At 36.3% G+C, this 27,241-nt stretch overlaps 1 protein-coding gene across 6 annotated transcripts in view; it reads left to right on the top strand.

Annotated features, from left to right (window-relative positions):
- Positions 1 to 13,895, top strand: part of TBL1XR1 (TBL1X/Y related 1) — a 179,187-nt gene extending 165,292 nt beyond the window's left edge. For all 6 annotated transcript variants that reach the window (XM_082458982.1, XM_082458983.1, XM_082458985.1 and 3 more), the window contains 6 exons: positions 259 to 380; positions 524 to 598; positions 4,115 to 4,242; positions 4,836 to 5,001; positions 8,009 to 8,110; positions 8,996 to 13,895. In XM_082458982.1, the coding sequence (XP_082315108.1) occupies positions 259 to 380; positions 524 to 598; positions 4,115 to 4,242; positions 4,836 to 5,001; positions 8,009 to 8,110; positions 8,996 to 9,022 (620 nt within the window). In that variant the 3' untranslated portion in view covers positions 9,023 to 13,895. The remainder of the gene's footprint in view (positions 1 to 258; positions 381 to 523; positions 599 to 4,114; positions 4,243 to 4,835; positions 5,002 to 8,008; positions 8,111 to 8,995) is intronic.
- The last annotated feature ends 13,346 nt before the right edge of the window (positions 13,896 to 27,241 follow it).

Here is a 27,241-nt window from a genome sequence, read left to right as displayed (position 1 = left end):
CTCATCTCCTGGTGACCAGGCCAGTGTACTTTCTATTAGGCTGTGTCTCACATGGAGACAACCAAACTGAAATGTATTAATATTTGTAATATTTAAGTACCGTAATTTTAAAAATTCTATTAATACCATAAAAAGTATAAAGTAAAATATTTTAAGTTCCTGTTAGCATACTTAATGTCTAACCGTGGTTTAAAACTAAAGCTCCTAGATTTCAGTACATGTGGAATGAATGCAAACCTTGCCTGTTTTTCTTTTCAGCGCCAGCATTGGATGTTGATTGGCAGAGCAACAACACCTTTGCTTCTTGTAGTACAGATATGTGCATTCATGTCTGTAAGTTAGGACAAGACAGACCTATTAAAACATTCCAGGGACACACGGTGAGAAACCTTTTTTTCCCTCCTTTAAAGTGATTATGATGAATAAGTAATGTTTCAGAGTGGTTTTGAAGTGTGCATGTTTAATACCCAAAGAACAACCAAGTCTATGAAATGAAAATGTGAATGTTCACTGTTATTTTTAGAATGAAGTAAATGCTATCAAATGGGACCCAACTGGCAATCTCCTGGCATCCTGTTCTGATGACATGACTTTAAAGGTAATTCAGATAGTGGGGAGAAATGGGGTTGAGGAGTTACACAGTGTGGCTGCTCTGGCTGTTTTAAGATTGTTTAGAATGTCTCTCTTATAGTTGGGAATTATGATACTGAGGTTTGTACTATTATAAATTGTCTTCACTATTAGGGAGTCATATATTGGTACAATTAAAGGTTATTTGCACATGTAAGGATCTGACTCACAGATAGCAAAGATCTTTGTAGGATTCATGGATTTGACTGAAATTCTGAGAATTGTGTTAATTGGATTTTGTTGTGGTGTGAGTATACATCACCCTTTCTGGGAAACTGATATATGGTAGATATATAGCTTAATTGGTGAGTGAGTATAGTTGGCATGTCAGTATTCACATCTCAATATGAATTTATGTTTTTCTTGTTGCATAACTAAAAGCAAAAACTAACACCTAGCACCTACGCATATGACATACCAAAATTAAAGAAGAAAGGCATTTTGAGACAAAGAACAACATAATGCTAATCTTCAAAATTAATGAAGCTTGCACCCTATGCTTCACCATGTTAACTGTATGAAAATAATTTATCTTTGACTTTACAGTGCCAGTGACTGCAGACGTGATGACCCTTATAGATAGGATAATCATGAAGGAAAACTGCTTTTCCTCTTCCCATGAACAGACTAAATGTAACCTTGGTAACCTGGTGGTTTTTTTCCTTAAATACCTGCTGTTTTTAGTTAGATAGTTTTTTCAAGCCTGGACTCCTTTGTAAACGTTGCTGGTAAAAATGCTTTTCTTCACGCTCCTGTTTGTGAGATTACTTTGCGTGCACATGCATTATGCTTATAAAATGAAAAACTTCTTCTGGAACAGAGTATGGCACATACGAGGAAATGAAAGAAGGCCGGTGGCTATACAGAGCCTACTGTCAGGGACTGAGTTGCAGCTAGAGAGAGAAGTTTAAATTAGAAAGTGTTAGAGAGCTTTTTTTAGTTCTAAGAATAATAAAAGGTCATAGAATTTTAAAGCAGAAGCTAGAAGGATGGATAATGTCTAGTGAAGCCATATTTTGAGAACAAGGAACAGCAGATGAGTGAGAAGATTATGTCCAGCTTGGACAGTGCCTTTGAGTCATGCAAGTGGAGGTGCCAGGTCGGTCTGATGCTCAGAGAACAATTCTAAGCCTGACATAAAAAATTTGGGAATTCTCAATAGGTGGGTAGTCATTCAAAGCCATGGGCATGGACAAAACTGTGTAGGTGGAAATGTACAGAGTAAAAGAAGAGGAAAGCTTAAAAAAGTCTTAAGAAACTCTAGCATTTAGCAGCGCAAGAGGAATGAGACTCCAAAAGGAAATTGGAATGACCTCAGTGGAAATGGTGTGGAGAGAGAAGAGTATTTCAAGGGGGGTGATGGATGAGAGCGGTCAGTGTTATCAGTGCTATCGAAAGCTCACATGAGATATCAATACATTTTGGAAACATACCTTTTGGATTTATTTACATGGAGTTATATATACCTAGGATACAAAAACATGATGTTATTGCTTCATTATCTCATTAGTTTCATTGCAGAAGTGTGAAGCACAGCTAATTTTTGTTTCTGTCAGTACTTGGGTTTGGTGTATGTGTGTTTGTATTTGGCAAGGTTTCCCCCCATGTCTTTACTGAATGATTTTGTTAGAAATACTGTTGGTGTAGATTTCTCTTAATTTTTGCTCAAAAATAATATGAATTATTTTTTAACCTGTATACATAGGCATGTTTTCAACTCTAGAAAGGCGTATTCTCTACTCACCATTTTAACTTTACTGCTTTGTTACTTTTCACAGTTTCTTGTATGTGGTGAATCATTTACAATTTCTGAATTTTATATGGGAAGAATACTTGACATGACATCTACTCTTAACAAGTTTTTAAGTGTACAAAACAGTGTTATTGTCCGTAAGCACAAGGCAGTGAGGCAGATCTCTAGAGCTGAGATTTTATGCTTGTTGATTAGCAGCCCCTCCCTGCGACCCCACCACCTCTGGCAACCACCATTCTTTTTTTTTTTTCTTTTCCGTTATGTTTTTTCTTTTTTACACCAATAATTTATTTTTTATTTTTTTAACATCTTTATTGGAGTATAATTGCTTTACAATGAATGGTGTGTTAGTTTCTGTCCTTTATGGTTTATTATAGGATACTGAATACAGTTTCCTGTGCTATACTATAGGACCTTGCTGTTTATCCCCACTATTCTTTTCTTTGCTTTTATGAGTTTGACTCTTAGATACATCATGTAAATGGAATCATGCAACATTCGTCCTTAAAATTTATCCATGTTGTCACGTATTGCAGGATTTCCCCATATGTTAAGGCTGAATAATACTCCATTGTATATATATGCATTTTCTTCATCCATTCATCCATTGATGGGCACTTAGGATGTTTCCGTATCTTGGCTTTTATGAGTAATGCTGCAGTGAACAAGGGCATACAGATGCCTCTTCAAGATCCTGATTTCGATTTTTTTTTTGATAAATACCCAGAAGTGGAATTGCTGGATCATATATAGTGGTAGTTGTTAAAATTTGGGGGAGCACCTCCATACTATTTTTCATAGTGGCTACACCATTTTGCATTCATTTATCAACAGTTTACAAGGTTTCCAATTTCTCCACAACCTTGACAACATTTTTTAAAATTTTAATAGCCATCCTAACAGTTGTGAAGTGGTATCTCATAGTTTTGATTTTCATTTCCCTGATGATCAGTGACATTGGGCATCTCTTCATACACCACCTATTGGCCATTTGTGTATCTTCTTTGGAGAAATGTCTATTCAAGTCCTCTGTCCATTTTTAAATTGGGTTATTGGGTTTTTTGCTGTTGAGTTGTAGGATTTCCTTACATATTTTGGAAATTAACTCCTTATTGGATATATGGTTTGCAGTATTTTCTCCCATTCCGTAGTTTGCCTTTTTACTTTATTGATTGTTTCATTTGCTGTGCAGAAACTTTTTAATTGTATGTAGTACCACTTGCTTTTTTTTTTTTTTTTTTTCTTTCATTGCCTATGCTTTGGTGTCAACATGAATCATATTATATTTATCTGTATGTTGCTTATCTATTTTCTCTTCCTGATTGCAAAATAGTTCCTGATTCTAAATTCTAAGAGGAATTTATAATGTAGATCTTTTATTTCAAAGGACAGCATAAAAACTAATGCCTTAAACATTGTAGGATCATTAACTGAGGAACTTACTGAATGTTGAAGTTTGTACCATCTGAAGCTATCAAAAGTAATCTTAGAACTACAGTTAATTGAATCCTGAAGCCTCACAATAGTGAATATTTAGAAAGGACTTGAAGCTAATTTGTCATTTTTAAAAGATAAATATTAAATATATTCTACACTTTATTTGTATATATTCTCTTGATCTCTATAATTATTGTTCTGGTTACACTGCTATATTTTGGACTGGCAAGATAATATTATAAAAGTACCCTTTGTATGGAAAAATAATTACATACATTTTTCCTTTTTGCTTAGATATGGAGTATGAAACAAGACAACTGTGTCCATGATTTGCAAGCACATAATAAAGAAATTTATACTATCAAGTGGAGTCCAACAGGGCCAGGGACAAATAATCCAAATGCCAACCTCATGTTAGCAAGGTAACATTTCTGTTTTGCTTTTCCTTTATGAGTCTTTTACAAAGAAAACCTCTTACAAATATGACAGAAAATTAGGAAAAATTCCATGAAATGGGAATGTATCCTACAAGGAATATTTTTTTTTAATGGGAACCTTTAGACACAGAGTTTTATTATTATTTTTGGTCATAATGGATGTTTGTATCTGGAGATATCAAATAATTTACTGATAATATCGAATATTGATTAAAACCCAAGTAATTGAGGCATAATGCAATAAAGTGTTTTCAGCATTTAAAAAAAATAAGTCAAAAACATATTTAATGTAGCATTTCAAAACTGTGGGTCAGTATAAAGGAGTTATTTAAAGAGTAAAGGAATACAGTGAATTAGCTCATTTATGTTTTCCAGTTTACAGACTTGGAGATGCCCTTAATGAAGCTGCCATTTCTCCGATTAGCTTTGTTTCCGGAACACTTTCTTCCTAACAGCACAGTCTGCTTCTCATGAGGAATCCGTGGCTAGCTGTTAGGAATGGCTGAATATTGTAGATTGGGGGTGGGGCTGAGAGTATTTCATTACTTATAAAATCTTTTTTTTTTCTCCCTTGTCAGTGCATCCTTTGATTCTACTGTTAGATTATGGGATGTAGACCGAGGAATTTGCATCCATACTCTGACAAAACACCAAGAGCCTGTGTACAGTGTAGCTTTCAGTCCTGATGGCAGGTATCTGGCGAGTGGTTCTTTTGACAAATGTGTGCACATCTGGAACACACAGGTATGTCCAAGTTAAACAGTCAAGTATTCTTACATTAGTAAGAAGCATTTGTCTAAACAAAATTTTTTTTAGTTTTGGTTGTCATTTTGTGTCATTAATTCAGTTCTTCGTTTTTATATGAGCACTTTTTTGGGGGAATTTACAGCTAAGTAAAGATCGAAACCAGCTGAAGTGAGATTTTCATAATATGGACCAAAATTTAGAGTCTCTGTTTTATTTTTTCCAACAGTTTTGCAGACATGAAATGTGAGAGTTTAAGATGCATTTATTTAGATAAATGATACCATTTCTTTATTTTCTTAAAGAATTGTCTTTGGAGAAGGTATATATGAGCAGTTAAAAAAATGTGTTAAAGGACAAGGTTTTATGATTGAACACATAATTTATCAGAAACGAACTTAAAACTATGTACCACCTTTTTAGGGACAATGCTACAGAGATCCTTTCTTAAAAATGGAGAAAACAGTTTTGTTGCTTTCATTATTTTAATCTTTTCAGTGTTTTAGTTTTTACATGCCAAGTATTTTTTCTTTAATATCAGTCACATGGCTCTCCCTGCCCCACCCCCTGTTCAAAAATCAGATCTTTGCTGCTTGTATTATAAGCACAATAAGTTATTGTGGGTTGTTTCTCTTTGTGTTGCTGACCACCATAGTTGGTCAGCCTATTTTGCATAAATCATCATTTTCCCATATTATTTTTGATTAAGTTATACATTCAAATGGTCTCCAACACCCTCCCCCCATTATGAAAAGGTATACACTGAGAAGTTTTGCTCCCATTTTTTTCTTGATCCTCTACAGATAACTATTTTTATCGGTTTCTCTTTCATTCTTCTTGAGGTTTTTTGTAAATAAAAGCATTATGATTCTTTCATTTTATACTCCCACTGTTTTATTTTTTCATTTATATTATACTCCCTTAGAATTGGTTTTTATATATGGTGTGAGGTATAGTTCTAATTCTGTCTTTCTTTATGGATCGCCAGTTTTCTTGGCACTATTTACTGTCCCTTCACTGTTTCAGAATGTCACTTCTTTCATATACTGTGTTCTCGTATGGTTTGTTCATAGAGTCTCTTGTATTCCAGTGATTGATACATTTGTATGTACCTGCATTGTTAGTTTAATTTTAATGACTGTAACTTTGTTATTCCCCCTCATTAAGTCTTTTTTTTTTTCCTTCAGTAGAGTTTTATAATTTCTTCATAAAGATCTTCTTTTTTACAAAATGTATTCTGAGATGCCTTATGGATTTTATTGTTACCGTGTATAGCATGTTTTAAAAAATAATATTCCTTTTACTTACTGGTGGTTGCTCATGTTTGGAACATTATGAATTTTGGCATGTTGATGTTGACTCCATCAAACCTGCTGAGCTCTCATTACTTCTAATTACTTCCCGGCTTGCAGGATCTTAGTTCCCCAACCAGGGATTGAACCCGTGCCCCCTGCAGTGGAAGCATGGAGTCCTAACCACTGGGCCATCAGGGAATTCCCAATCTTTCTGTTTTGATTGAATAGCAGAGGCTTTATAGATAATCTGCTGGTTGTATACATTTTCCATCACTCATTTACTCCATTTTGAGTAAATTAATTTAAAATAAAATTTGGGTATAGAACTGTAGAGTTCTAAGGGAAGATACTGCTAGACTTCTAAGGGCATTTGAGTAACCATACTGTTTTGTTGTATCACTATTGTGTATCAAAATGTCATTTTACTTTTTTTCTTTTAAGTTTGAAAATAGCAAAATGCATCTTATGAGTTTTCAGTGCAGGAGAAAGTAATTGTCTTTTTGTCAATATGTACATCTAGTTTTTTCTTTCATTACTTGGATGATATGTTACCTAAGCATTTGACAGTTAAATTGTTACAGTCTGGTCAGAACACAGGTTTGAGTAGATGCTGAGGGTCCTTTGGCTTTTGTTAACGTGATTAGCTCTGGCTTGTTGACCATGCTGTTTCGGTTCAATTATAGCCTGATTCAAGCTTAGAAATTGGTAAGTACTGTTGAAAGACAGTGTCGGTTTTTAACCCCAAAGTTGACAATCCTGTAGATTTTACACTCTATACAACAGCCTATCTTAGATCTCGTTGGCGCCACTCCATTCTCTTCTAATTAACTGTAGATACTTAAGGCCTCCTGTACTCTGTGCTTTTTCATTAATCTTTGAAATTGTGAGAAATTTTAGGTAGGAGGGAAACAACAGTTGAGACTTCCCATTGTGATCTTCTAGCTTAGTGATTAGCTTAGGGCTAGCTGTCTCAGAAGCTTATGTCTTGGTGCCATGTTGTGTTTAGGTAGTTCTGCTACTTCCAGTTTGAGTTTTTTAGTTCACCATGAAGCTGAGAGATACTTTTCTGGTTTGTCAGGACAGAACACTGGAAGCATATTTTTCATTATTTTTCATTTCTCACAGCAGAACCTCTGACCTTTGCCCTGTTTAATAACTGGTTTCCTAAGAGAATACATTTTTGTACTAAGTTTCAGTTATTGAATGGCAGCTGAATGATTTTGGTTTCCATTGCGGAAGGAATAAAATAATTGAGTTATATTTATGAGTCGGCTAAATTGATGATGAAATTGGTAGTGTTCCTGGTTGTACTTTGTTTTCTTTTAACTTAAAAACATCTTTCAATAATAATGTACATATGCTCTTTTAGCTTCTTTTATAATTCTCCTAGCTTAGGGGCACTTCTGGGGTCAAAGAGACCAAAGATACCTTAGCTAAGAATGGTTATCAATACTGGAGAAGCCGTGTGTGTGTGTGTGTGTGTGTGTGTGTGTGTGTGTATGTGTATGATCTGTTGAGAGCAGACTAGTGCTGTCTGTTTGTGAAAGGATCATCATTTTATATTTCTGGTATTTCAGAACTTGCTTATTTTGAAGTTGAAGCTAAATCCTACATTGGATTGCTAGAAATAAAGCCATATAATATTTTTACCTCAGTATTTGGACATATATAATAATATATTATTTTTAAGATTCCGCTTCTCATTATTTTAGACAGGTGCTCTAGTTCACAGCTATAGGGGAACAGGTGGAATTTTTGAAGTTTGTTGGAATGCAGCAGGAGACAAGGTTGGAGCCAGTGCATCAGATGGTTCAGTAAGTATATAATGAAGTGTTTCCAAAGGGGGTGTGTGTGTGTGTGTGTGTGTGTGTGTGTGTGTGTGTAAGAAAGAGAGAAAGCATAGTGAATAAATGTGGCTTGTTGTGGTAGTGACTACAAAAGTGTTCTTTTTAAAAAATAAATTTTATGATATGGGTATTGACCTTTTTTACTGAAGGCTCTATACTTTTCATGTTCATTTCATTCAAATAATGTGAACAGAATTTAGGCTATCTTTGCCAGAAGAGTGCCTTCATAATCAAGAAGTGGACAGTTATTTTTAGTGTACAACTTCATCACTGAAATTAAGTGTAGCACTGTGAGAGAGACTTGAATTTTTAATGCCTATTTTTGCCTTCTCTTCCTTGCAGAAGAGTGTTGGTGGCCCAGGGAAGGGGAAATAGAGGCAGTTGGGTCTGCATTGAGGAATGTGTGATACCAAGAGACTTTCAGGATGAGGTTGGCCATGTATTCACAGAAATACTAGTTACAGCTTCTAAAGTTCTGAAAGCAAAGGGAAGATGGAAAGGGGATAGCTATTAGCTGTTTACTGAAGCAATAGCTTAATGTAATGTGTAGTATCTTTCATTAAGATCCAAGAGATAGAAAATGGTCTATTTTGAGTATATTTTTTCTACTTTTTAATTAACAGAGTAAATCTTCAGCATGTTAGCCATGGTTCTTCCTCTGTAGTATTAACCCATGGTTGTTAACTCCATCTACTTTCAGACAATTTATCTGGTTTCTGTTGGTGCCCATTGCTATGATTACTTTTGTTTTACCAGTTTCATGAACTTGGAACTAAGAAATAGATTCCAAACTGTATAAAAATGTACAATGAAATTCTTTACACACTGGTTGATTATTTTAATTTCTTACAGGTTTGTGTATTAGACCTTCGGAAATAGCGCTACTAGTTGGAAGCCATGGACCGACTATGAATGTGTATATAGCCAAAATGACTGTCCCCGACCCAAGTACTGCTATAGTCCCACTTGAACCATGGCCAGTCCACTACAGCCAAATCTAAGAGAAATATATACATACAGTGTATATAAACAAAATTGCACCCTGAAGATGACAGAATTTTGTCACAGCTTGTGAATTCTGTTCACCAAGTGCTGGAATCTAATCTGCTGTGCCCCTAAAATAGCATTTAGAAGTTTTGGATATGAAAAACAGAAGAGAGAAAAAAATAAGCGTTATAAAAGCAGCCCATACATGTACGAGTTTTTGGATACTAATGACAGCCTTGTTTCTCCCCTTTGAATCAGCAGACACCATGGATTATATTCTTTTTTCCCTTCAGTAGTTTAGCAGTTTGTATGTACAGAGAAAACGGACTTACAAAAACTTGCAGCAGTAGTTTGTTCTTGCTTTTAAACTTTGTTTTTGGTTTAGTTTATGGATGCATGAAGTAAGGGAGTGAATCAGTTTCTTGTTTATATTTTTTTCACCTTTTAAACAAAAAATTCTTAAAAATATTTTAATGCATTCTTTTGAAGAGATAGATGTTTGGTACATTTATGGCTCCCAGAGCATATATTCGATTGGTGCATGTTGTAGAAGGGGGAATTGGAAATTAAATGGAACTATATGACTTTGGTCATGTCAATCTGTAAGACACATCAGTAAAAGGGTATTATGCTCTGTTTTTTGTTTTTGCTTTTGCTTTGTTTTTTTGTTGTGAGGTTTTTTTTGTTTTTTTGTTTTTCTCTTTGGTTTTTTTGTTTTGTTTTTTGGTGATGTGGCTTAAATGCAATAGTTTCTTTTTTGGGACATATTTCTGCCAATTAAAGACTAGAAGGGCACAAAGAATTTTTTAATACCATAGAGAAGATGCATAAAAAAAAATCTTCTGATGTCTTGTAGCCATAACTAAATTATGGTTAAAATGTGCACTATTGTGAAAAGGAGCAAAGTAGGTTTGGGTTTTTTTTGTTGTTTGTTTATTTGTTTCTTTTGCTTTGTTTTTTAAGAGATTAAAATGTTTCTGGATAAGGATTAGCTTCTCAAAGTGTCCATCATTCTGTGTAGAAGCTTAAATATGTAATGTAACCAAACTCCAGTATTAAAAATCTCTCATGTTATTTTTCTTTTTACAAAGCAAGATAACAACATATAACACTGCCATTACATGGCAAAATGTTTGCTACCTTAGTTTAAAAACAATCTTTAAAACAAAAGACTTGCTTCAAGGTGTTTTCACATAGCAGTGATTCAAAATTTTTTTAAAAGGTATAATTGCACTAACCTCCCTGCTGCTCTAATTCTGCATTTGTGGTACTTGTGACTACATTTTTTCAAATAATAGATAGATTTAAGCTGCTATGTTTTGTTTTTTCAGTAATCACTACTATATCATGTCTTTTACTCTGTTTATAATATCACATATTTTCTTAAAGGTATAGGTATCAGATCAGAAACCTCCTGTGCTCATGCAACTAAAAGCTAAAATATACAGAATCTACAAATGATAGCATGGGGCTATGTTTATATGTGTGATTAACAGGGTTTGTCATGATTAATGTAATAATCCAGAAGTGTCGATTTTGAAGAGAATAGTTGTCAAATTTATGTCTCAAAGATTTTAATTAAGGAATATCATTTATTATCAAGCCTGGCAAATTTATAACACTATCTCTGTCACTAATTATTTTGAAGCTTTTACTGCTAAAATTTTAACCTATGTTTTAAGTAGAAACTGATTTAACCCAAGTAATGCAGCTTTGATTTTCAGCATTTGTTGTTTTGCTATTTTTACAAAACAGCATTGATTGAAGCAAGTCTTGGTTTTACTAAGGTAGGATAGCATTTGCTATTGGTAAAGAGAATAAATACACTTAATTTCACAATACATTGTTATGTGTACCCCAGTTGTTGTTAGTGGGGACTATGATACTGTAATAATATTTTTTAAAATTTACATCCAGAGAGGCAGTCATTCATGATGGTTTTGTGCCAGCTGTTTTTAGGGTTTTCGATCACATTATAGATATTTAGAACTATTACCCTGTGACTTATGTAGGAAACCTAATATGCTGAGTATCTGGCACTTGAAATCCTGCTTTTATTGCTGGAGGTCCACATCTGTGGTTGACCTCTGTTGTTGTTTTAAAAAAGTAAATAAAATTTTAAAAATCTGTGCAATAATTTTTAAATGTGCTCCCAGGAATAGACACAAATGTTTTGAGTATGTTTAAGCTGCATTTTCCTTTAGTGATGCATTTGTCAATTGCACTGAATTTAAATCTGAAAGTCAGAGGTGATTATTGATAGTACTTTTTGTATTTTGATATGGACAATTTATTCATTTGCATACAGTTATTGACTTTTTTCCCCCAGCTGATTAAAAGATAGTCATGAAGTTCTGCAGTATAGCTGCCAAAATAGACAGCTACATGTTTATGGTGTTGTCATCTTCTCTGTTTTTTGGGGTTTTTTGTTGTTGTTGTTGTTTGTTTTTTTTTTATCTTTAGCTATTTTACTTAAGCATAATAGCCACAGTAGGACATATAAAAGATTATAAATACAGAGCTTTATTATCCTGAAGTCTTGGGTCTTTTAAGTATAAACTATCAGAAGGGTATCCATTTTGTAGGCTTGGGTTCTTTGTGAGCATACAGTTATTTCTTTTTGCTGCTGTTCTCACCATCATCATTGCCTGCTGATGTGCCACGATGCTGCTCCGGTAGACGTAAATAAGATTGCCTCTAATTTGAGCAGTAACATGATTATGAGAGACCAAGTTTCACAGCCTGTAAAGTTCTATTTTTGAGGTTCTTGCTTATTTTTCCTTCCTTTTTTTTTTTTCTCTCTAAGAACTTATCTGAAGATCTACTGATTCCAGTAGATTTTCTGTGGTATTCATTATATATCATTGTTGTATAGGCTACTGTAAGAAACTTATAAGGAAAAATAGAAAGGAAAACTTGAATGAATAGAATACTCATTGATTAAAATAGAATAAGGAAAGAGCAGCTGTCACTCTTAAACATCGTAAAGGAATATCTTTTTTCTTCTCCATGTAGGAAATCCCCTAAGTTCTTAATATTTGTTCCATTCCCAATTTCCTGTCATTGATCAGGTACCATCATTGACTTTCAAGTGACTTTTAGAAGTGGTTAACTTTTAATTTCCTAATGGGTCTTAGAGTGTATTGAATTCTGTTTTAGTTAATTATTCTCTAGGTAAGTATGTTTTAGGATTAAACACCTTTTACAGATACTGAAAGTGCCTCCTTTTGTGGTGTAAAAAACAAATTATGGTGCAAAAAGTAATCATTAGATTGAATTACGTGAAGGTTTTTTGCTTTTTGACATATAAAAATGTCAAGAGAAAGGCCAAAGATTTGTACTTTTTCACTTAACTTATAAAGCACTCCTTTTTTCCTTAAACTTATTTCTGTCAAATTAGATTTAATGAGAGAGTACTATTTTTAAGGAGCTATCTGTTTATGTAGAATGATTTTGTTAAGAGTAATGTAAACTATTATTGAGTAGAGGCCTGAAGAGGAGTATGCATTTTTGCTGTTTAAAGGAATCACAAATGACCATTCTTATGTCAGCAAAAATGTTAAGTTTTACTAGATAAGTAGAAAAAATAAATCTCAAATGCAGTGCTATTTACTCTTTTCAAACAGTTTTCGTTTTCTTAAGCACATTGTACATTTCTGTAGAACCCGCATTTATTCTCACATGCTAAGGACGGTACTTGCATTTGGTGAATTACTGTTGACAGTTTCCACAGAAATCCTATTTCAGTGGACCAACATTGTGGCATGGCAGCAAATGCCAACATTTTGGGGAATAGCAGCAAATCTACAAGAGACCCTGGTTGGTTTTTTGTTTGTTTGTTTGTTTGTTTTCTTCTGAATCAGCAGGGACGGAAGGGGAGTTAGGGAAGTTATGAATTGCTCCTTCCTGTAATAGCTCTGACGTGTCACATTCAATATCAGTTTTTTTTTTAAAACGTGATTCTAATTAAATGTAGAAGAGAGAGCAAAAAAAGAAAAGAGAAAGTGTTCACTTTTTTAATACACTGATTTAGAAATTTGATGTCTTATATCAGTAGTTCTGAAGTATTAATAGCATTCTTTATTTCTGCCTTTACGTTGACAGTGTTGAAGCAGGGTGAATAACTAGGGCATATTTTTTTTTCTAGTAAGCTGTTTCATGATGTTTTCTTTGGAGTTTCTGGATAAGTTCAAGAAAACATTCTGCATGTTGTATCTAGTCTAATGTACTTTTCCATCTCATTACAAACAAAAACAGACAGACTGCATTTTGTAGCTCTGTAATCCCTAAATACAGAAGTAATTCTCTTCTTTCCTGACTTTGACATTGTAGCTATAATGTTCTAATTTTGATTTTTACAAATCCTTTGGGTCTAATTCTGTGAGCCTACTTATAGCACTGGATTAAAATGTCTGCATCATTTCTTTAGTTATCCAGTTAACTTTAAAACTGTTGTACAAGTGTAAACCAGCCCATGACAGTTTTTTGTACATGTTAAAGAACTTTATTGTTCAGTTTTCATGATTATTATGTAAGGAAGACTGATATAGATATGTTCTATGCTGTCCTGGACCATGTTAATTACACTTATGATGTATTTTGGTTCCACATCACAATGATTTGTCCCCAATGACCCTTTTCTCCTTTCTAGGCACATTTTTTGTTGTTGTTGTTGTTGCAGTTTCCCTTTGCATTGTATTGCTTTGACAACTGTAATTTGAATCAGATCTGAAAGAGGTCCAGAATAAAATATATTTTGATATTATGTTGGCTGTGTACATATATAAAACCTTTGATATCTATGTAGTTTGTATAGACTATTTACTAGTCAAGTAAAGGGAGAGGGATGCTATTTCTTGTTTACAATTTCTTGTTTACATTTTATTGCAGTTACTCCTCCAGTGTTCTTTTGTAGAATAAACTTTTTTGCTCTGAGTTAGCCTTCATAACATATAGCATGTCTATTCTCCCGTACTGGTGTTACCAGTTGTAACAACTGCCATCAGAACCCAAACCACTGTATTTCATAAATATATTGTTTTACAAGATAGACACTTTAAGCCCATAGATAAAATTACAAATTTTACTATTTTATTACTTCTCATAGGAGATAAGATTTTTTAAATGAAGGGATTACTTACTATTTTTATTAAAGACTAATAGAGCATTTAATCAGCTAAGGAATAACAATTACTTTTGAATTATTTTAAAAAATCAATATTGTACTTAGAAGACATTGTTTCACATAAACAGAGACAGATTCATTTGCTTAGAGTGCATTTGAGCACAAAACAATGTGTACCTGTTGTTGAAGATTTTTAGGACAGGGTGCTCAACATCCTTAATGCCCTTTTTTCTTCATAGAAACCTATTATAATTTAATAATTTTTTTCCTTAGCTAGTGGCTTATGTTGCTAACAAACCTTATAATCTGTGAGGAAAGATACTAGGCACCTTCCAGTTTTAATTAATCCCAACTCCTTTAGAGTTACCTAGAGACTTTTTTAAAGAATCATTGAGCATATTTTTTTGTTTTCTTTTGTTTTTTTAAAAACTTGTATTCTCCAGGTCTTCTACATTTCCCTTCCATTACCTTAAGTATAAACTACTTATGGGCATATAGCCTTGTCATGTTTTATTAAATGATAAGCTACTGCAGTTACTAGAACTTTCTGACAGCCTTTCATTTTCAAAGGGTTAACTTTTATTGCATGGCATAGATTGTTAATACTGTTCTGCATTTTACACTTTCTCCAAAAGTGTTGGACAACTAAGGATTATAATCTGTATAAGCTTGAGGTAAAACAAGTGCAGAAGGGGTTATCTGAAATTTCCTAGTTCTTAACACTTTACAGTAGCTCAGATTTCTTACCTATTATAATACATAGCAGGTCAAATTAAAGTTTACTGTTTCCCTAGTATATACGCTTGCAAATGCAGTGGAGGAAAAGACACTATGGACAGTAGTTTTACGGTGCTTTTCTCTGCTGTACCAAAGCTCTGTCAACAATGAAATGTTAACCCTATGCTACTTTTTCTGCATGTTTCTTCTCTTCAAATGTCATATCTCAATGCTTACTTGTCCTAACTTGTAATATTTTTGTATTAAATTTTTTTAGGAGTTCCTTGTAATTTCTTTATAATTCAAAATATATTAAACACAAAGTGTTTAGTAAAGTAAGAAGACAATTATTAACGTTTCTTGGTTGTTGGGTTTGTATGATCAATTGTGCAAACAATTCACACTTCAAGAACTAGGACCAGTGGGGTGTAATCTACACAGAAAAATATTACCACAATTCTATTAAAAAACAAGCCATCTTAATAAGTTATACAATCCAGTGTCAGAATGGGCTGCTTTAAGAGATACTGCACTACCAGAAATACCAAAATCATAGGTCGGAGGGCTCCTCGACTGCTGTGGAGGGATTTAAACACTGCATGGATACCTCAAGTAGTCAACTCTTCTTACATTAAAAATCCGGTCACACTGAACTCCGTCTGAGATCAGACATTTGAAAACATCAGCTTCCAGAATCTCACATTCAAATTTAGGGGATTTTGAAAAGTCTACATATTGTCAGGTCCTTCTCCACATAAGCTTTTACTGACTTAATTTATATACACTACTTGACCAGGTGAATTATCTGATTTTCTAACTCGGGTACCTGAGGAGCAGAATACCTCAGGACAAGGAATGGCGACTTACACGTCTGGTGTGGGTAGTATCATACTGAAGGCCCAGAGTCATCAGATAACTCAAGTTGAGTTTAATGTGACATAAAACTATAGCTGTGTGGTATGTTTTTAAATGTCTTCCGTGAAACGGTTGAAATAAACTTCAGTTTGAAGTTGGACAAGTGTGTTGAAATAAATGAAGTCTTAACTATAACCAAGACTAAATTAGAGGTAAGTAAATTTTACTTTTTTAAAAACAATGTTGACTTAGAGTCCCTTAAAACCCTTTTTATAAATTTATTTACTTATTTATTTTTGGCTGTGTTGGGTCTTCGTTTCTGTGCGAGGGCTTTCTCCAGTTGCGGCCAGCGGGGGCCACTCCTCATCGCGGTGCACGGGCCTCTCACTGTCGTGGCCTCTCTTGTTGCGGAGCGCAGGCTCCAGACGCGCAGGCTCAGTAGTTGTGGCTCACGGGCCCAGTTGCTCCGCGGCATGTGGGATCTTCCCAGACCAGGGCTCGAACCCGTGTCCCCTGCATTGGCAGGCAGACTCTTAACCACTGCGCCACCAGGGAAACCCTAAAACCCTTTTTAAAGTAATATGCCTGGCCCTACCTTAACCTACTCGCTAATATGATAGCGCTAGGTATGTGTGCCTTTTTTTAACGTTTGTGTGCCATAGATGATATTCATAAGTACACGCTCATAAAGAAATTGAAAAACTCCCATTTCCAAATACCCAACCAGTTCTTCTGTGGTTACACAGTTACCACTTTGCTATGTGTCCTTCCAAACGTTTTTTAATACATGTGCGTAAAGAAAAAAACAGGGTTGTAATATTCATGGATTTGAGAAACTAGCTTTTTCGCTGAACTGGTCAGGGCCTTTTGTGCCATCAGTGTGCATACGCCTCTCTACTGTAGATGTGGAGTCTACCATAGAGATTTACGGCATGAATTCCGCCTGACTGTCTGCGTTGAATCCCAGCTCCACTCTTAAGTTGTTTGACCTAAGGAGTTATTGTCCTGGCTTTCCCATGTGTAAAATGGGGCTAGCAATAGTACCTACCTCATAGATTGGTTATGAGGATTAAAACTGTTAACGTATATAAAGCCCTTAGAGAATCATGCTTGCTTGTATAAAGCATACTATATGCTACCTTTATTTTGATTTTTAATGGTTGCATTGTATTGTATACCATAATTTAATTAGCCCCCTATAATGTATATTTACTTTTTCACTGTTTCCTATTATAAACAGTGGTGCAGTAAACAAATAATTGTGTATCAGTAGGGCAAACTCAACAGTTGATTCTGATGTACACCCCTGGTTAATAGGCATTTTCAAAGAATCTATAAAACTTGCTACCCACCCATTTTCTGGCATTAACTGAATATGTTATTTTGAAAGGAGTCACTTGGGAATTTGTGGAAGGGAGATTTCTTGGGGAAAATGCTCTGGATATTTACTCAGTGTACATACAAGAACAAGAGAGAAAATAATTTAGACTAATAAAGGACAATCATGTGGCAGGAGTTAGCAGAAAACCACTAATGTTTTAAGCCTATGTTAACTAGTCATTAAATGTTCAAGATATGAGGAAGATTTTGTTTAAACGTAGAAGAATATTTCTGCCACGGAGCAAGATAACATAGGTTAAATCCAATTATAAAGTTACAGAACTACCAGAATATTTAGTGACATACACTAATAATGCTGGGAGCCAAATTCCTAGTCCATGTGCTAGAATAGAAGACATTTCTTTTTTTATAGGACTTAAAAAGATTCTGTCGTTACACATTTTACCTTCTCGAGTCTTGGGTCTTCTTTTGTTACTTTTTCAGCACATATTTATTTGTTGAAAATCTAGTATGTCCCAGGAAGTGCCTTTCCCACTACAATAGTAGTACAATGGTGAGCAGGAAAAGATAGGCTCTGCCTTTGTGAAGTATTGTAATTGAATGCTGTAATAGGGAATTAGGTTGAAGCTGTTTTTCTAAGTCAAAAACTACTAAACACTGGAAATTTTAAAAGGATCAGCTTAATTTGAGGTACTGTTTGTAAATGGCAAGGGGTTTCTAACAGTTTGGGTTGTTGGCCCCTTAGACTAGGTGTGCTCATCTGGCTATATACGTCCCAGTACGGCCCTCTCTGTGACCCACGTTGCACGTGTTAATTACTTGTTTTATGTCAGTCTTCTAACGCTGCTATTAAAATTTTAAATAGTATGTATTTACCTCCATTTATTACTTAAAACAGTGTCCATTGATTTCTCTTACCTGGAAAGCCAGAGAAATTAGGCACTTCATCCCTTCTCACCTCAAGAGATCTGTTACGATTTTCACTCGTTAAAGGTGATAGGCTTATTTTTGCCGTTACTGCTGTTACAGTCAGGAACTCATAAATGTTGGAAATGTGTGCCAATCTGTGTCTCAAACCTCACCCCTACCAGGTTTCCAAAGGCAGTTACACATAAACAGTATATGAGTCGAAGTACCTCTTTTTTAATAGTTACAGGAGCTATACTTGTATCACTCCGTTCAGCTCTAGAGGGAGGCTGCTTTGGAGTTTGTGGTTTAGGGTTTTGCTACTCAAAACTGGAGCCCATAGGCTTCACCTGGAAACTTGTTAGAAGTCGTCCCAAGTCCCACCCCAGGACCTAATGAATCTGAAGCTGCAATGTAACAAGATTCCCCCCTCCCCCACCCAAGTAAATTGCATGCACATGAAGGTTTGAGAATTACTGTAGGGTCCGAAGTCAAACTAGAGGATCTTGTACCACTTTCCCCCTCCCCATGCCTATCCTGAAGTCCTTGAAACTAGCAACATATGTTGGGACACCATAACAGTTGCTGTTAGGGGTATTGTATTAAAGGGTTCTCAATAAACACAGTAATCCTGCTAAACTTAATAATATCCCAATATCTCAGGCTCTGACCAATCAACTGGGAGACCATGGGCGAGATACCCTCTCTCTGCCTATGTCCTTATCTGTAAACTGGAAAATGACGATCACCTGTCTTGGGTTGTAAGGATTAAATGAGATGACGCATATAGTTTTTAGCAGCATGCCCAGCTCATAGTTAGGCATGAGGAAAAGTATAAGCATTATTGTTCTCTGGTGGTGGTGCCGATGGAGGGTGCTAGGATAATGCGAGGAGCAGAAGTTCCTACACCTGTATGTTGAGATCTATGTCATTTGTATTGTCTTCTGTATACACATCCGTTTATATTCAGTTTTATATTGCAGTAAGTTCAGTACTCACTTTGAGACCGTGGCTTCTCTGTTCCTGAGTTTATTTGGACCCAGTTTTTAGTTGTATGGATTTCATCTTCGTGTAGTCCTAGTGAGTTCTGTCTTCCTTGAATCCTTGTGCATTTGAGGCTCTTGCTGTGCTGTCCTACACAAAAATGAATACTTGATAAGAGTATATTATTCTTGCATCACATTTTCTTAAATCTCAGTTGGTCAGCATTAAAGTGGAAGTCGAGAACTCCCAACGTGAGAATAAGTGGTATCTCACCCAGGACCTGCTAAATCAGATTGTATGCAGAGTGAGGCTCCTCAACCTGTGTTTCCAGAAGTTTCTAACGCACAGGAAGCCTAGAGAACCACGCTGTGCTACTCGCCTGTCTTCTGGCAATCACCGCTGCTGTGCTCAAGTGCGAGACCACCGTGGCTTTTGTCTCAGGTAGTTTTTTTCTCCTGGATCCCTAAGGATTCCTTGTCCTTGAAATTCTGTAACTTCTCAGGATATGCCTAGGTATTGCTCCCTTCTGAATCTGTTCTGGAACCCAGCAAAACCTAGTAAACACAGTAAGCCCACAGTCACGTTTTTCTTTACTTCCAAAAACCTTATTAAAATGTTGAGTCTGTTTTTCCTTTTCATGATATTTTGCTGAGCCTTGCGGCAGGCCCAGCTGAAGTCAGCAAGCATGACCATCCAGTGGCACCCGTCTACACACGCTTGTGTGCTTTTTCTCCATGGTGCTCAACAGGCCTGGGGAAGGGGATGTCTTAGGTGGTGATTGAGACTAACAGAGTCAAGGAGCTTTCAACAGTTCACACCTTGCCAGAGGGCTAGCACTCCAAGTACTTCCAGGACACGGGGCCCTCTAGTCAGGATATGCCTGGGACAGAGTGAGTAGCACTTGTGAGAAACCTCAGGTTTCTGGAGACTGGAAAGGTTTCCATGTGTCTGGACGGAACTGTCATGACCCAGGTTAAAGGCAAGGGTGATAACTGGCTTAAGTATGCCTGGCGTTCATGCTTCCTGGGAGATAGTGGAAGTTCTGCCGCCATGAAAAGAGCTTGTCAGATGGGTTAGAAGGTTATGGTTGCTCAGAGCTGTCAGTGAGACTACGCGGCAATGCCTGGGAAGGGGCCTGTGGAATACAGGCTAAGTGTGGGGCCAGGCAGGGGAGCAGGGTCGGTTTAGCAACGTGAAGTTAGGTGGCTGAGGCAGCTCTGTCTCTTGGATTCGGTCACATTCTTATCTAGCCGTACTGAAATAGATGCACCTCCTGTAAGGTTTCTTCTCCCCTATAGTCAGGTAACTCCTGTACCTGGAATGCCTTCTCCCTTGCCTAATTCCTAATTATCAGGTTCAGTCAAGCCAAGTGCTTCTCGGAAGACTGGCCGTTGCCTACTGCCTTCTTTCTGCCTCTGCTTCTGCTCTGGGGTAGGTGCCCCTGCCACTCTCTGTGCCTTATGCACAGCTCTGGTGATAGAGTGGCTTCCTAGGCTGCTCCTACTAAACTGAGTTCCCGAAGGGCAAAGCCTATCTATTCTATTTCTCTCTGGATTCCCAGAACCTAGGATAGTGCCTGGGGGAAATAGCTGTTTGATTAATTCGATAAATAAGGGATGGAAGGCACTCACGGAGAGTAAATTGTGAAAATGAGAAGGTCACATACTGTAGTGAAAAAAAGCATTACCTTTTTCCTATGGATGTGAGCTGGAACAAGTTTATATCTGAGCATCAATTTCTTATGTCTGAGAAATATCTATATAAGATATCTTGCTTTCAAGGTAGTTTTAAGGATTAGCAGTCTTGTAACTTGTTTAGCACAGTGGCTGGCATAAATTAGGCTTTTATACATGGCATGATTATTATTGTTGCTATTTTTACGGTTATAAACATGCCAGAGAAAACATTTGTTTGACAGTATCATTTGTTGAAAATAATTAGTGGTAATTAGATTTACAAAAGCACTACTATTATGGACATGAATGTGGAAGTTATTGAGCAAGCTGTTATTTACAGTTGCATTTTGTTATGATGGTACATTTTAAAATATGTAATTTTTTATATGCAACCTAGTTGCATCATGATGATGATGGGTGTGTGTCTGTGTAATCAGTTCCCTTGTGTTACTTTATCTGTGTTTTTTTCTGTCTTGCCCTTAGTCTCCACTAAATTTTTTTTTTTGTGTGTGTGGGGGCATTGTCAAGAATTGGAGAATGCACTTTTAAAAGCAACTCTGTGCCAAACATCCATTTTGTGATCTATTATTTATAGAAAAACATCGGAAACTGCATCAATATTAAGAACCAAGGTTCTAAAAGAGTAGCATTTCACATTTCGCCTTCTTTTGCCTTGATTTCAATTATCTCACTTAGACTTCAATTTTGAAACATTAATCAAGGTCAAAATAGCACTCTACTTCTGTGTGTTTGGTCACCTTCATTTTTCAGACATAGACCTTTTGATCTATGTAATTGTTTTTCTCCTTATGGTGGTAATATGTGCTCATTTTAGAAAATCTTTAAGTAAGAAAAAATGTTGAGGTATATGTATAAATAAAGAGAAAAATCACGAGTGTAAATCTTATCTAGCTTTGAACAGGATGCTTAGGTACTGCTAAATATAGGCCTTTCTGCCATTTCAGTGAGGAATAGGGCGTCCTGCTGACCTCCATGGGACGCATAACATGAGTAAGAAAGATTAATTGTTATTTCAGGTTACTGAGATTTTGGAGTTGTTTGTTATTGTAGCATACTCACTCTTTTACCCCTACCTCTGACCCACCTGGGCATTCTCTCCTATAGTAGCCTCTGTTAGCTACATAATATTCTAGACACTTTCCTACGTGTTTATAAACATAAACCAGTGGTTTGTTTTAACATAAAGGGGATTATGCTGTACTTGTTTTTCTGTGGCTTGATTTTATTTCATTTATTAAAACATCTTTCCATGTCCTTCTTTTTCAAAACAGCTTTATTGAGCTCTAATTGACATAAAGTACATATTTATTTATTTGTTTATTTTTGAAGATTTAATTTTATTTTTGGCTGCATTGGGTCTTCATTGCTGTGTGCAGGCTTTCTTTAGTTGCAGCGAGCAGGAGCTACTCTTCGTGGCTGTGCGTGGGCTTCTCCTTGTGGTGGCTTCTCTTGTTTCGGAGCATGGGCTCTAGGCACGCAGGCTTCAGTAGTTGTGGCGCGTGGGCTCAGCTGCTCCGCGGCATGTGGGACCTTTCCGGACCAGGGATTGAATCCATGTCCCCTGCGTTGGCAGGCGGATTCTTATCCACTGCGCCACCAGGGAAGTCCCAAAGTGCATATTTAAATTGTACAGGTTTATATGTTTCTACCTATGTATATACCTGTGACATAATCACACTTAAAAAATGGACCTATCTATCCCCTTCAAAGTTTGCTTTTGCCCCTTGGGAATCCCTCTGTCTTAGCCATCCCTGTCCTGACCCCAACCAGTCTCAGGTTATCTTCTCCCAGCAAAGATGTGTGGCAACATGCATGGAGTATTGCCAATCAGGAAAACTTGTCCAAGCCTTGGTGTTAATGCCGAAAACTCGACCTCTGTGCACTGGTGCCGAATTGAATCTTGGAGACAAGAGTTTGGGGTGAAGGAGAAAAGAATAGTTTTATTGCTTTGCTGGACAAAGGGGGACACAGCAGGCTCATGCCCTCAAAAACTGTGTCCCAACCGGGGAGGATTTGGTGAGGAGTTTTATAGCAATGGTTCAAGGGTAGGGTTGCTGATAAGGGTTAGGGTATGTGCAGGGCCTGCACTCCTTTAATCTGGCCTCAGGTGGTCTCCTGATGATCAGCTTCTCTGGAATGAAGAATGCTGACATCTTCCATTTGTTGGGGGGTTTAGTTCTGCAAAAGAGCTCAAAGATATTATCCTGTGTATCCCTTGAGGCAGAACCAGGATCCTGCCCCAAGCCTGCGCTTGACTGCTCCTTCCTTGCCTCTGCATCCCCTCCCTTCCCTGATTAACAACTGTTTGAACCTGCCTTTTAGAATCCAGGGAAGGTCATGGAGGCTGAAGCCTGTTACCTACAAACCAGAGACGGGGAACAGAAAGGCTTCCATGCCCAGGAGTCCCACAGGGTCCTGCTCGATTTCAGTGGTCCAGATTTTACCGGGGGCTGGGTCACAAATACGCAGTTGACCACCCATGTGGTTGACCTTAGTTTCCAGCCCCTTTGAAGGCTGAGCTGATAACTGTCTGGCCCAAGCCCCTCACCCAACCCTAACCATAAATCGCATTGTTAGCATAGATTATCTGGCATGGCCCAATGCCTCCAGGTAAACAAAGACACTCTTATCAGGCAGGACACTGAAGAGCTTATAAATTACCTCCCAGGAGCTAGAGGCAAAGGCCAAATCTCTTTAGGTAAGGTTAATCCTTTACTGCTCAACTGGTATTGACTTGCAGATATTTATTTTATTCTTCAGGTTAGAATCCAATGCTATCATTATCTATTTTGATGATCACATCAGTCCTTATTTGGCCATTGAGAGGTCTTTCAGGTTGGCTTCTGTGCTCTTTCAACATGCCCCAGCACTTTTTTTTTTAATAAGCACTTTATTACTTTTTTGACACTTCAAGTTTGCTCCAGATTCATCTAGTATTTTCCCTGTCTCCACCATAGAAAAAGCCATTTCTTCAAAGAGCTCTGTTTTCTTTTACTGGAGAATGGTATTTAGGCTGTAGGTGTGTTCATTGTTACTGTCGCTGCTTCTAAGTCCCCCTCAGAGCTAGTACACAAATACATGGATGTATATTAACCCATGTATACTTATATATCTTGATTTATTTCTCTAGCTTTACATGTATTAAAATAAATGTGAGTTTATACTGACATCTGACTTTCTTCTAAGACCACTTGGGTTCATTCTAGTTTTTCCCCCTTGCCTACATGTCACTTCACTCTTGTAACCTGCCTCTCATTATCTATAATTTATTTGCATATTGATTTAACCCTAGTATACATATAGTTTCAGAATTACTAAACTGTGCCCCTGTGTAAAACAAAATTTATGAGCCATAATACAATGTTGTTTTGTACAATTCTTTACATTTACAGTGTCTAGTCAAAGCAGTGTTATCCAAAGTTAGGTAAGTTCCTTTTTTTCCCACCCCTTCAGTGAAGTTATGCATTTGTAATATAATTGAATTTATTTTTCAGCCTGGATTTCATACTGACATCCTACTTGAACTATTTCTTAATTTGCATGCAGTAAAATTCACTTTTTATGGTGTAAAATATGGGTTTTGTTAAACGCATAGTCATTTATATACCAACCACCAAAATACCACAGAGAAACAGTTCCATTACCCTGAAACTTCCCTGGACAGCTACTTTGTAGTCAATTGCTCTCCCCTCCGTCAGCCTTCAAGCAATCACTGATCTGTTTTCCATACCTGTAGTTTTGCCTTTTTCAGAATGTGATATAAATGCAGTAATATATGTAGCCTTTTAAGGCTGCCCTCTTTCAAATTTTTAAATGCATATGTGATTCATCCATTTTGTTAGATGAATCAATAGTTTATTCCTTTCTATTGCTGACTAATGTTCCATTGTATGGATGTACCACAGCTCTTTAATTCATTCACCCATTGGACATTTTGGTTGTTTTCAGTTTTTGGTGATTATGGCTAAAGATGCTATAAACACTTACATACAGGTTTTAGTGTAAACAGAAGTTTTCAAATCACTTGGGTAAATGCATAGAAGTGGGAAGAAACAGTCAACAGTTTTTGCAAAGTGGCTGTACCATGTGAGCTTGAGAAGAATGTGTATTCTGCTGTTGGATGAAGTTTTCTACAGATGATGTTGTTTATACATCCAGTTGATTGATGGTGCTGTTGAGTCCATTTCTGAAAGAGGAGGTGTGGACTTCCCCAACTACGGTAATAGATGCATCTATTTCTTCTTGTAGTTCTATCAGTTTCTGCTTCACATAGTTTGATGCTCTCTTGTTAGACATATGCATGTTAAGGATTGTTATGTATTCTTGAAGGATTGACCCATTTATTATTATGTAATGCCCTTCTTTATCCCTGATAACTTTCCTTGCTTTGAAGTCTGCTTTGTCTAAAGTTAATATAATTACTCCTGCTATCTTTTGATTAGTGTGAGCATGGTATATTTTTCTGCATCCACTTACTTTTAATCTATATGTCTTTATAATTAAAATGGTTTTCTTATAGACAACATATAGTTGGGTCTTGTTTTTTGATCCACTCTGACAATCTCTCATTTTCCCCCAGCTTTATGGAAGTATTACTGACAAATAAAAATTGTGTATATTTAAGGTATATGTGATGTTTTGATATGTGTGTACATTGTGAAATATTTACCACGATCAAGCTAATTAATATATCCATCACTTGATAGTTACCTTTTTTCGAATATGTAGTGAGAACACTTTAAATCTACTCTCTTAGCAAATTTCAAATATAATACATTATTATTAACTATAATCACTGTGCTGTACATTAGATCTCCAGACTTATTCATTTTATAACTGAAAGTTTGTACCCTTTGACCAGCATTTCCCCTTCCCCCCATCCCTCAGCCCCTGGTAAATATCATTCTACTTTCTGTTACTATGAGTTTGACTTTATTATTTTTTAAATTCCATATATAAGTGAGTTCACATAAATATAATATATATCACATATTCTTTATTCATTTGTCTATTAACAGACACTTAAGTTGTTTCCATATCTTGGCTACTGTGAATAATGCAGCAAAGAACATGGGAGTGCAAATATCTTTTTGAGGTAGTGATTTTATTTTCCTTGGATATATATCCAGAAGTGGAATTACTGGATCATATGGTACTTCTATTTTTAATTTTTTTTACTTTTTGATAATAGCCATCCTAACAGGTGTGAAGTGATACCTCATGATTTTGATATGCATCTCCTTGATGGCTAGTGATGTTGAGCATCTTTTCATATACCCATTGGCCATTTGTACATCTTTGGAGAAATGTCTATTCAAGTCCTTTGCCCATTTTTAGATTACTTTATTTGCTTTTTTGCTATTGATGTATGAATTCCTTACATATTTGGGGTTTAATCCCTTACTGGATATTATGGTTTACAAATATGTTCTCCCATTCCATAGGTTGACTTTTCATTTTGATGATTGTTTCATTTGCTATGCAGAACTTTTTACTTATTTATTTATTTTTGGCTGTGTTGAGTCTTCGTTTCTGTGCAAGGGCTTTCTCTAGTTGCGGCGAGTGGGGGCCACTCTTCATCGCGGTGCGCGGGCCTCTCACTATCGCGGCCTCTCTTGTTGCGGGGCACAGGCTCCAGACGCGCAGGCTCAGTAGTTGTGGCTCACCGGCTTAGTTGCTCCGCGGCATGTGGGATCTTCCCAGACCAGGGCTCGAACCCGTGTCCCCTGCATTGGCAGGTGGATTCTCAACCACTGCGCCACAAGGGAAGCCCTGTGCAGAACTTTTTAGTTTGATGTAGTACCACTTGTTTATTTTTGCTTTTGTTGCTTATATAAAATCTGTCTTTTGATTGGTTCATTTAGACCATTAACATTCAAAGTGATTATTGATATAGTTGGATGATTATCTACCATATTCATTACTGTTTTCTATTTGTTGCCCTTGTTCTTTTTTCCTACTTTTGTCTTCCACTCCTATTTTGCCTTTTGTGGTTTTAATTAGCATATCAGTTATACAGTCACCCTTCCTTATCCAAGGTTTTCACATTCAAGGATTCAACCAACTTCAGGTCAAAATTATTCAAAAAGAGATTCCAGAAAGTTCCAAAAAGCAAAACTTGAATTTGCTGTGTGCTGGCAAACATTTATGTAGCATTTCCATGGTATTTGATATGATAAGTAATTTAGAAATAATTTAAAGTATATAGGAGGATATGCATAGGTTATATGCAAATACTGTACCATTTTATAAGAGGGACTTGAGCATCCTTGGATTTTTGGTATCTTCAGGGGGGTCCTGGAACAAATCTCTCACAGATACTGGGAGATAACTGTACTTTTTTTCTTAAAAAAAATTTTTTTTTAGTGGTTGCCCTGGAGTTTGCAATATACATTTACAACAAATTCAAGGGCACCCTCAAATAACACTATACTACTCAGTTTACAGGCATTGAACAAAATAATCCTAATTCCTCCCTCCCGTCCC

The sequence above is a fragment of the Balaenoptera physalus genome (assembly GCF_965194825.1).
Source record: "Balaenoptera physalus genome assembly, chromosome: 4".
NCBI lineage: Eukaryota > Metazoa > Chordata > Mammalia > Artiodactyla > Balaenopteridae > Balaenoptera > Balaenoptera physalus.
This window is presented reverse-complemented; position numbering and strand designations above follow the sequence as displayed.